We start from the raw sequence: 10,835 nt of genomic DNA, 5'->3' as shown, positions 1-10,835 counted from the left end.
CAGTGTGTTGTTTTTTATTTCCTTGTCTCTTCTATATACTTATGATAAAAGAATACCTGAAAATCTGAGCCAGCTTAGTGTGTCACTTACACACTGCTGTTAGCTGGAGAGCTCTTGCTGTGAGACATGGATGAGAAATACTCAGATTGCTTTATAGGTGGTCGGTTTTCCCTTTCCCTGTTTGCCCACCTTTTGTCACAAATCACTGTTGGATGTGTCACTCTTCTTAGTCTTCCCTCAGGCCCCTCCTGGTGCGTGGGTGTGAGCTAAGGAACATGACTCTGAAACACACATTTCAACCCAGGGCTGGGGAGTTCACAATAAGGTGACACTGCAAGTGTGATCAGATTCACAAAGAACAGCACTGGAAGGTTCTCCTTGTTCCTGCCTATTTTACAAACACTGCTGTCATTCTTCTGGAGGCTCCAACTGAGAGCACAGTGGTTCCCACAGCACAGGAGCATGGCAATACACATTGAAAGGAAGGAGCCATTCCTGCAATGAGCTTTGCCAAATACTGCAGTTTTCTGTGAAATCAGGGCCACTTTTCCATGCTCCTTTAGCCCCAGAGAGAAGGAAACACAGAGTTCAATAAGGTGGCTCCTAAGCCCCACTGATTTTGGGCCAGAATTCTTGTTAGCCCTGGTGCCTGCCCACGCCGTGGGCTGTGGCATCGTGTCTGTGCTGTGGAACATGGGACTGCCATTCTCCCTGTGGCGTGGCACTGTGCCTCCCCAGCTGCATCTGACAGCCCCCGAGAGAGGAGGGCAGAGATAAATCAGCAGTTTGCATTCAGGCCTGGTGGGCAGGATGGCAGCGATGCCTCTTCCCACCTCATTTGTGATGCCCAGGCTGAGCCTCGCTCTGCAAAATTACAGCAGCCTCAGCCTGTTGCTGCTTCTCCAAACTTAATATTCCAGCAGCGAGCAGGAGCGTGTTGATCTAAGCTTAATAAAATTATATTTCTGCACTTTTAATTTATTTTTAATTCAGCATTGAGAGCGGTGCCGGAGCTGACTTGCCCGTGTTTCCCTCTTGCAGACGAAGCCGGGGCCCATCAAGGCGGCGGGCGCGCCCGCGGAGCGCGCGGTGTCCGTCTACTGCTACAACTGCTCTCGCCAGGGACACCTCGGATACGTAAGTCTGGCACTCCCTGCCAGGGCCGTGCCTCTGGCTGGAAATCCAGCCCTGCCCCGCCAGGGAAGCGCTGCAGGAGCTGGTTTTTTCTCTGTAACCTTAAACAAAAATAGGTATCTTTTTATTCATAACAGGAGCCAGGCTGGTGTGTGCCACGGGAGCAGTGTGCCCGCACCCGCCGCAGCCAGCGCGCGAAGGGCGCTCACCCTCTGATCTGGAGATGGGGACACAGAGCTGCTCTCTCTCCTTGGCAGCTTCCTTTGAGACTGCCTGGGAGAGAGAGCCTTCATTGGAAAGCGGTTTCTGAATACAGCTTTTCTCCCCCCTTTCTTTTTGTTCACCTTCAACATCACGTCAGGTTTTTCACCGCGCTCAGCCCAGCTGTCTGAGTGCTCTTTTGGGAATCTCCCATTTCTGCCTGCTTGTGATCATCCCTATTTGTAGTTTCCTAGTTACAGTTCAACATCTGACCTAAGTTTGGCCTTATCCTTCTGTGAGGTGCAGCCTGGTAAAGGAGGCATCATGAGCCTTAAGTGGCTTCAGTAAAACCAGGAAATGTGGCTGCATCTTCCAGGGTGTTTTTATGATATTTATCACCTTTTCTAGTGCCTATCATAGCAAGTTCAGCTCTGTACCTGCAATTACCAGAACAAGAAACAGGGTTTTTTCTTTTATGGAATAAATGCAGGAGCCCAAGCCAAGCCACAAATATTCTAGAAAATTAATGTTAATCCTGCATTGAATAGGTTTAGTTTATTTTTTCCTGTGGCTTAGAAACAGCAAATTGCCAGCATATTCCTCTGTTCCCTTCTGCCTGCTCTTGTGTGTCAGCCCCTTCAACTATCCTGTATGTTTTGTTAAAAACTTGGGCCTTTAGTTTAGTTGACTTTTTATTAAACTGTCCAAAAAATGGCACTGGAGGAAGACAGACACACATGGATACAAGTAAGGCTGCTGTAGAATTAATGAGTAATTATTAGGGATGCTGTAAATCTATTATTGAAGTCATTATTAAGGCTGATGTAAAAATATTTAGAAATTATGTGTATATTATAGCTGATTATATATACTATATTAGTATAGTATTTACTATAGCTGATGGTAAATACTTAGATTGAAACTGGTAGAAAAACAGTTTGAAAACTGGTGGAAAGCCAATTTGAAGTGGTAGAAAACAGATTGAACTGTACAGAATCAGAAAGGGAGGAAAGCAACCCATGGACATTTTCTGTCTGTCAAAGTTAAGGAAGATAAGAAAGTGTTTGTAGTAGTGTACAAGGAGCAGAAACAGCCTGAGCAAGGACTGAATTAAAGGGGAAAACCCAATAGAAGCACAAGAGGACAGAGATACCAGATCTTCCCATGTGCACACTGTTCCCAAAAACAGGCAAAACACTTCCAGGAAAACTGATTCTTCACTACATTTCAGCCAAGCAAATGCCAAAAATAAGCTGAGAAATGCAGAATACATCAAAAACGCATCTCTGATCCGCTGTGCCTCTGGAAGGAGAGAGGAGCAGGCAGGGACAGGGGTTGCCAGGGTGGCACTGAGTGGCAGCAGCAGCACATGCAGGAAAGCTGCTGGTCCCACAGTGCAGACATCATGTGAGCCAAAGCTCCTGGCAGCTCCTGGAGACTGGTGAGGCTCAGATGCCACTGGAGCAGCTTCAAAGTGATGGAGAGTGGAGTTAGACTAGCTGTCAGGAAGGAATTGCTCCCTGGCAGGGCGGGCAGGCCCTGGCACAGCTGGGGCTGCCCCTGGATCCCTGGCAGTGCCCAAGGCCAGGCTGGGCACTGGGGCTGGAGCACCTGGGGCAGGGGAAGGTGTCCCTGCCATGGGATGGGACCAGCTTTAAGGTCCCTACCAAGCCAAGCCATTGTTGGATTCTGCGTTTCTGTGATCTCAGCAGTATCTAAAAGAGAAAGATGATGAAGCAGAGCACAGCAGGTAACAGGCAATTTGCAAGGAGGATAAAGGAGAATAAAGCACCTGTCATAGGAAGTGTTCCTGTTAGCCTGACTCTCAAGACATGGATGAAACTGTGTGCACAGCATTGGAAAACTCACATTCCTGTTCCAGGTGTTTGGGAAACAGGCTGGCATGCATGTGATGCCAGAGTCAGCCCTTCCTCACCTCAGCTGCTCAGGGCTCTCCTGCTCTTCTGTTGCCTCTTGCTGTTCCCTGCTCTCTGAGGCGTGCTGGGCAGCCTGCTGCAGGGTTTGCCTGTGGTTTGTCCCCGTGAGGGAGTGGCACACAGTGACAGCACCCTCCCTGGCTGCTGCAGGCTCTGGCTCCCTCTTTCCTTGGGGCTGCCACCCTCTCGGGTTCCCTGCAGGCAGGATGACCCCGAGTCCCTTTTTCCCAGCCCAATGGTCAAAGAAAGGGTTGGGATTCTTCGCCTCTGGTTCACAGGGTTGTTTACTAAAACATTCTTTTTTGGACCCAGAGAGTTTTCTGTCTAGCAGGTCTGTCAAGGGCACACTGCCCACCCCTGGGCTGGTGTCTCCATTCTATACTATGAATTACGTGTACTTCATTTATCATTATTTCCCAATACCTATCATCACCAATGTTAGACTGTCTACTTCTACTCTAGACCAATCCAAATGTGCCACCATCACCAAGAAGATGGAGGCTGGGAAGAAGAAAGAAGAAAGACAGGACAACACCCAGATCCCTCCATCTTGCCTCCTAGACCCCTGTAGTAAAATCCCCAAAATTCCACTTTCCACCCTGTGATTAATTCATTATCACTCCACTTAAACCTTTGTGACTTGTACTTCTTCATGCACCGTTGGCAATGTGCTCCATGGGTTAACCTCAAAGCCCCGAGTGCCTTTGGCCTCCTGCCAGGACCCCCCAGGCCCTGCCAGGGGCACCCAGGGCACAGGGGTGCGTGCAGGTCCCTGTGCAGGGAGCCTCTCCCCAGCAGCCCGGGCGCCCTGTTTGCCTCGGAGGGCCGGGTGTGTGCTCAGTGCTGGGGCCCTGCCCGTCCCTGTGCCCAGCAGCTCTGTCAGCACTGGCCTGCAGCTGCTCCTCGGGGCTGTGCTGTGCTGTCACAGGCGTGCGGGGGGACGGGCATTGCTCCTGGGTCTCGCTGTGTGCAGGGGGACGACGAGCTGCTCATGAAAATGCCACAAGCACGGGCCAGGACCTGCAGGACCGTTTCACCTCCAGGAGGGCAGCACTCACCCCCCTAGTGACCTGGGATGTGTTTTGCAGGAGTGCTCAGAGAAGAGGATGCAGGGCAACATGTTCCCCACTTCTCCCTTCGTCTACTACTACGACGACGAGTGCGACATCAGGAGGAGAGCCAACAGGTTAAAGAGAAAGGTGGCAGGTACAGTGTGTTTTGGGAGATCCCTCCCCCCTTCCAGGTCTGTGTTTGTGCTTTTTAGAAACACGCTGGGATTACTTCCATGTGTTGGGAAAAGCTGTGGATTTGAACAGGTAGCCTGGTGGTAGTGAAAGATTTGTGACTTTACTCATCCGTGTCTATCATGGAAATTGACTGTGTCAAAGTCACTCAGGGAGCATTGTCAGATGTTTTAATTCTGAAAAATCTGCTGACATTAAAAATGCCATGAAATAGGACAAAGAGGATTAAATCACTATTTGTTAAGATTCTAGCCTGATGACAGGAAAAACCCACAGTGAAGAAATCTGCCAGAGATAAATTTTGTCTAACTTCATTCGTAACAGAGGAGAGGTGTGATGGCTCAGCTGCCCAGTTTTAGGGTTTTTAGGTATTGACATAATCCACTCTGCTTTCCAGACCTGCAGGAAGCTGGCCTTCTGCCAGAACAGTCCGAAACACCATTGCAGGAAGAACACCTTGAGGTGCCCAGCCAGAAGAAAAAGAGCAAACTTTGGAAAGACCAGGGGAAGCAAAGCAGGCACAGCGAGCAGCAGAAGAAGCTGAAGGTGAGCCGGGCAAAGAAAGGCCCGGAGGGGAAGCACAGGAAGGATGCTGGAACCCACGGGGAGCCCGAGGAGTTCCCCCGGGGGAGCAGGCAGCAGGGCTGCAAGGGCAGCAGGGCCCGCCGCAAGGGCCTGTGTGTGCAGCAGCCCCCAGAGGCTGCCAGAAGGAAGATGAAATGGAAAAAGCAGAAAATTGCCAGTCCTGACAGCAGGGACAATCTATTCCTTATAAAGCAGCGGAAGAAGAAGTCCAAACAGAAATCCTGGTGATGGCAGGTAGCACTGGCATTCCCTGCTCTGGCTCTGCCTTGTCTTTACTCCTGCCCCTGGCTTAGCACACGAATTGGAGTCTGTCCTGACCCAGCATGCTGGGCACATCACCCCCTGTCCATCTGCACAGCCACAGGGGACCACTGTATGTTTATTTCCTTTGCTTGGGGGTGTGGGGGCACGCTGGGCTTGCAGGCTCTGTTTGTTCAGCACTGAGATGTGGCTGTGCTGTTGGAGCACAGCACCTTTGGGGCCAGTGCCAGGGAGACGTGGGTCAGGGGTGCTCGGGGTGGAAAGCAGGAACGTGGGTACAAAGCACATCCCCTCAGCCACCAGTCCCCTCCTGGGAGCAGGAGGGCACTGGGCACTTCCCTCCCCCTGGAAGGGACAGCCAAGTCCCTGCTTTGTGCTTTGGGATGCAGCAGTCCCCCACCTCACTCTCCAGAGCAGTGCCATCCAATCCTTGCCCTCAGGGCTCAACTTTTGGGGATACATTCTGTCCTAACCAGCTGCTCAGCAGAGCAGGAATGAGCAGCTGGGCCTGGAACAGAGTTTACATCTCACACTAAATCTGTCCTTGTTCCTTGTAATGTGTTGGAGGAAAAAGGAGTGGAGTATGAAGAACACACTTGGTTCCAGTCACACTGTGCTAAAATTTAATTTTTTTTAAAGACAGTTATTTTTGTACACTGGAATTCAGCATGTTGTTTTAAGGTTTGTAAGAGTAAAATGCTTTATCAAAGGACTAACACAAATAAAACTTTACGTGAGAAATATGAAGAGAATGGGTTTGTTCCTCATTTCCTTGCTTTCCAAACAAAATTGAAAACAGCATCATGTTCTCTTTCCTGAGCTGAAACTGCATCACCCCTGGCAAGAGTAAAGCAAAAAATGCATTTATACTCCACTGTTGTGAAAAGGAAATTATCTGTACCCTGCTGCTCTGTGATGTGCTCCCCTGAGAGCAGCTGATGGTGACAGCAGTGTCCCTGAGGTGCAGCTCCTCTCCCTCTGCAGCATTCCTGTGTTGAAATTAGAGACTATTTATACCCTGAAAGGGTACCTGGAAAGGGACATGGGCACCCAAGAAAAATTTGAGGACTCTCACTATGCCAGTGTTATCCCATGCCAGTACTCCCTAAATTCATCAGGTTTTTTTTTAGCAAACTCAGCGTGGGAGCAGAGGTGTTCTGGTGGCCGTGTCATCCTGTTTCAGAGGTACTGGTGAGATACACCTGCATAGTATTTGCAAACTTGATTTATAGCTTTGCCTCAGTGTGACCTTGGTAACAAAAACAAGCTTTGCTTAACTTCATTTATTGCTTGATTGAAAAATTCCTGATGATACTGAAAAGAAAATCAGTTTTAGCTGTACTGAAAAAATTACTATGTTAATTCCACCCCTGAAAAGGCTTGTTTTTGACATGGAAACAGCTCTTTTCCCAGGTGCTGAGTTGTACATCCCTTTCTGGTTTTGAATCCCATGTTTCCTTTGAGCAAAAGTCACCACTGGCCAGCACCAAACCAGCACAAACCGGGCAGACAGGAGGAGGGCTGTGTGCAGTGTGGCTTTGGCCATCTGGCCAGCTGGGGTGTCTCGAGCTGAGTGCATTTCCTGCACCTCAGAGGTGCCTGAGCATCACGCCCGTGCAGTGCCAGAGGTGCAGCAGGGCAGAGCTCCTCTGAGCCCCCCTGAGCACCAGGTCCCTGCCAGCAGAGCAGGAGCCAGGCCAGGGGCAGTCCCAGCCTCTTCCCCTGCTGCTCAGGGGGCTCGGGCAGGAATATTTTACCTTGGCACTGCTGGGGGCTGTTCCAAGCCTGCTGGGTGCTGCTGGGCACGCCTGCCTGCCTTGGGAAGGTGATGGCACTTCAGGCACAGTGACTCACACCCCCGCGAGGTCTGGCTGCCCTGGTGGCTCCTGCCTGTCACCTGCTGTCACCACCAGCGTGGCCTGTGGGGGAACTGCCTCTGCAGCTCCTGCAGGCACCAGCCCCACAGAGCCCTTGCTCTGGGAGATGCCTGCTGCTTGCAGGACAGAGAGTAAAAGATGGGGGAAGCACGATTTTCAGGACCATGGGAAGGGGAAAAAGGGAAGCAGCAGCCCTGGAAGCAGAAGGGATCTGGGTGAGGGAGCATCCTCCAGGCCCCAGGCCAGGATCCAGCTGGCAGGCAGCAGCACTGGCACTGTGGGAAAAGAAACAAGATCCTGCAGTGGCACATCCAGCCTGGGGCATGGAGCAGGGTGAGTGTGGGTCCTGGCAGGGAATGACATCCACTCCAGGACTGACCAGTGTCAGGCTTGGCAGAAATTGCACCCAGCAGGGCATTCAGGGGAGAACTGGCAGGTCTGGATAGTCCCAGCGAGGAAAGGGACAGGGATAAGGCTGGCTTTTGGCTGGCAAGTGCCTGGGTAAATCAGCTGTGACATAATTTGGGGCCTGCAGCTCGGAGCACAGCGGGTTGCGTCCAGCAGCCAGTGCCACCCAGCTCACCCTGTAAGGCTTCTGTGGGCAGCTGGGGGATCTTGGAGAGTTCAGCACGAGAACAAAGCAGCAGGAGATTGTTTACGTTCAGTGAGGAGCAGAGGACAAGGAACAAGGCAAAGAGGGGTGGATTTCCCAGCATCATCAATATCAGAGGTCAGGTGCTGTGAAAGGGCAGTGCTGTGTTGGAGCCTGCAGCAGGCCTGGCAGCTGGCAGGCTGAGCTGCTTCCGTGGAGCTCTGCTTCATCCCAGCAAAGCACAGTGCTCCTCAGCCTGTCACTCCTCCCGCCTGCTCTCCCCCTCCTTTGGGGAGCTGTCAGTCCTTACTCCAGAGATGCCTGGGACTGGAAAACATGCTCATCCCAGGAGAGGACGGTGTCTCGAGGTCGCCGTTGATGTGCACTGGTGAGGCAGCATGAGGAAACCTACATTGTGTGAATAAATAAAGGGCTGCAGCTCAGGCCCAGCACTGCACAGGAGACAAGACGGGTTGATCAGAAGGTCAGAGTCTTGTTGGGTAATGGGGGCAGCTGTCCCAGGAGTGAAGAGGGGAGAAGGGAGTACTGGGCCCATCATTTGCTGCAGCCACTACACAGAGAGGTTGAGGGAAGAAGGAGTGCTGAGATTTGAGGTGTCTGTGTCCTTGCACACCTGTGGGGGGAATTGGATGTGTCTTTGTCACATAGCACGGGTCTGGCTCTTCCTTGAGGTGTTCCTACCCTACAGTCTGTCTCAAAACACCAGTCTCTGTCCAGCTGCTGTGCAGGGACCATCACCTAACCACAGGGCCACCCTTCGGCAGCAGCCCCGGCGCTGACACCGGCCCAGGCTGGCTCAGCCCCGCTGTGTGAGAGCCAAGACGAGGCATGCGGGCTCCAGGGGCTCTTCCAAGTGCATTTATCACACCCAAGCAGTCACAGCCCTTCCAAGTGCATTTATCACACCCAAGCAGTCACAGCACTGCAGGCCGTGGGTGACAGAGCCTGAGCCTCAGCTCTCAGCTGCAGGGCAGGCCTGGGGACCCTGGGTTTGGGTTACAAATGCATTCTGTGCTTTGCTTTGCTGAGCACCTTCATACAGCAGAACCAGTCTGTGCCTGAACCTTGATCTGCAGCCCATCAGAACTACTGCAATTACCACATTCATGGCACTGTTCTCCAGGCACTGAAAGTTACTACATTGCAGTTTAAGGTAAGAGTTTTCTTGCAGTGGAAAATTCTTTTTTCTACTTGCAACATCTGCTCACTGTTTGCCTGTGGAGTCTTCCTGCTTGGTAAAAACATCTTCTTGTTTGAGGTGGGTTTATCCTTTGCTTTGAGCCCTAAAACCCCTTATCACTAACAGGCCCTTTGCCTCCTTGGTTATCCAGTGAGAGTGGCTCAGCAATTCTTTCCTTCTGTATCAAAAATTGCTTCCATCTCTATTCCTTCCTCAGCCTCTGCATTCAAAAATCTTTCTGCCAAGCATTGATATCTGTGAGACTCTCTTGTCAAACCCATCCTTCCCAGCCCCGCTGCAGACCTCGTGTCGCTGAGGAGCTGCTCCAGGCACACCTGGGCTCATCACCCCACCAGGTGGGCGCTGGCACAGCGAGGATGGGCCCTGCCCTGCTGCACCTTCGAGGGGGCTGGGGTGACAAGGGCAGAGCGGGGTCACTGACACCCGACCGTGGCACCGCAGGGCACAGCAGCCAGTAATTGCACTTTTTTTGCATTGCAAAATGATTATTAGCACCTCAGTTCATTATCAGAGCAAATTTAATTTTTCAGTGTAAAGGAGCCAGTTGTATTTATAAAGGAAACACTGTTGATACAGCAGGAAAAAAATTAATTCATGACAAATGTAAGGAAAACTAATAGTCTTTAACCAGGGCAATATTTGACTGTGTCTAATTGTGCTTTGCAAGGTTTGAAAAGTCCTGGCAGAAATTCTTGCAGAGGCATTTTGCACTTCGCCTGATGAAACTGCATTTAAACATTGGGGCTTTTTTTTAAATTAACCTTGTGCCCGTCTGGTTAAATCATAGAAATACTGTTGTGCAAAGCTGGTGTTCTCTGGTGTACCTATGCCCTGGCAGGGCATTGTGTGCCTTTGGGAAGGTCCTGTCTGATCCAAATCCACTCAGAAAAGGAGGAGGAGGGAGCAGAGGCGATGCCGAGGGCGGAGTGGCCGCAGGAGCTGCCGGAGCTGGGGCTGAGCTCGCCCTGGAGCCGAGTCCAGCACAGGGGGACAAGCCCGGCTGAGGCTGCCCTGCCTGCTTGGGTCAGGGCTGCTCCTGCTGGGCTCTCCGGAGGGGTGACAGCCCCGCTGTGCCGCAGCCCCACCGAGGCACCTCCTCGGTGCCGAAATGCGGGGTGCAGGCACGGTCGTGTCTGGCTGCTGAGGGCTGGAGCGCTGGCTCAGCGCTGCGCTGCCGCTGCTGCGGGAACGCGACCCTCGGGGCCCCAGGGGAGGAGAGCCCTGGGCAGGCCGGTTTCCCGTGGGGTGCAGGTGCTGCAAAGGGACATTGCCCGCAGTGTCCCCGCTCAGCCCCGCGGACAGCCCCGGCCCCTCGCCCTCCCACCGCGCTCGGCTCTCCTCGGGACGCCTTGGAAAGGCGCCATCTCCTCAGCTCGGCTGCCAACTCGAAGCCAATTTGCATTGGATAATTATTTTCAATTAAGTGATAACAATCGTGTTCGGAACAGAAATAATCTTGTCCGAAGGCCAAACAGTTTATCCGCTCTCGGAGATGAGGCAGCCGCTCCGTGCGGGGCCCGGCAGCGCCGTTATCGCCGGGGGCTGCGGCCCCGCTCCCCGCGGTCCTGCTCTCACCCGCGGGGGTCCCCGAGGAGCCGGGGAGCGCTGCTCCGCTCGGTGTCCCCGCTCCGGGCCGCGGGGCTCAGCCCGCCCGGTCCCGGTGCCCCGCAGTCCCGCACACGGCGGGCACGCACCCGCCCCGGGCTGCGGGAGCCGCTGCCCCGGCCCCGCTCCTGCCGGTCCCGCACGGACAGAGCCACCGGAGCCGCTGCCCCGGCCCCG

At 52.8% G+C, this 10,835-nt stretch overlaps 1 protein-coding gene across 1 annotated transcript in view; it reads left to right on the top strand.

The window, feature by feature from the left end:
* ZCCHC7 (zinc finger CCHC-type containing 7) overlaps positions 1–6,109 on the top strand; it is a 34,398-nt gene extending 28,289 nt beyond the window's left edge. The window contains exons 5-7 of the mRNA XM_041407985.1: positions 1,042–1,137; positions 4,361–4,478; positions 4,914–6,109. Of these exons, the coding sequence (XP_041263919.1) occupies positions 1,042–1,137; positions 4,361–4,478; positions 4,914–5,329 (630 nt within the window). The 3' untranslated portion in view covers positions 5,330–6,109. The remainder of the gene's footprint in view (positions 1–1,041; positions 1,138–4,360; positions 4,479–4,913) is intronic.
* Positions 6,110–10,835: the final 4,726 nt, after the last annotated feature.

This window comes from Onychostruthus taczanowskii, unplaced genomic scaffold (genome assembly GCF_017590055.1).
Source record: "Onychostruthus taczanowskii isolate IOZ18803 unplaced genomic scaffold, ASM1759005v1 scaffold282, whole genome shotgun sequence".
NCBI classification, from domain to species: domain Eukaryota; kingdom Metazoa; phylum Chordata; class Aves; order Passeriformes; family Passeridae; genus Onychostruthus; species Onychostruthus taczanowskii.
This window is presented reverse-complemented; position numbering and strand designations above follow the sequence as displayed.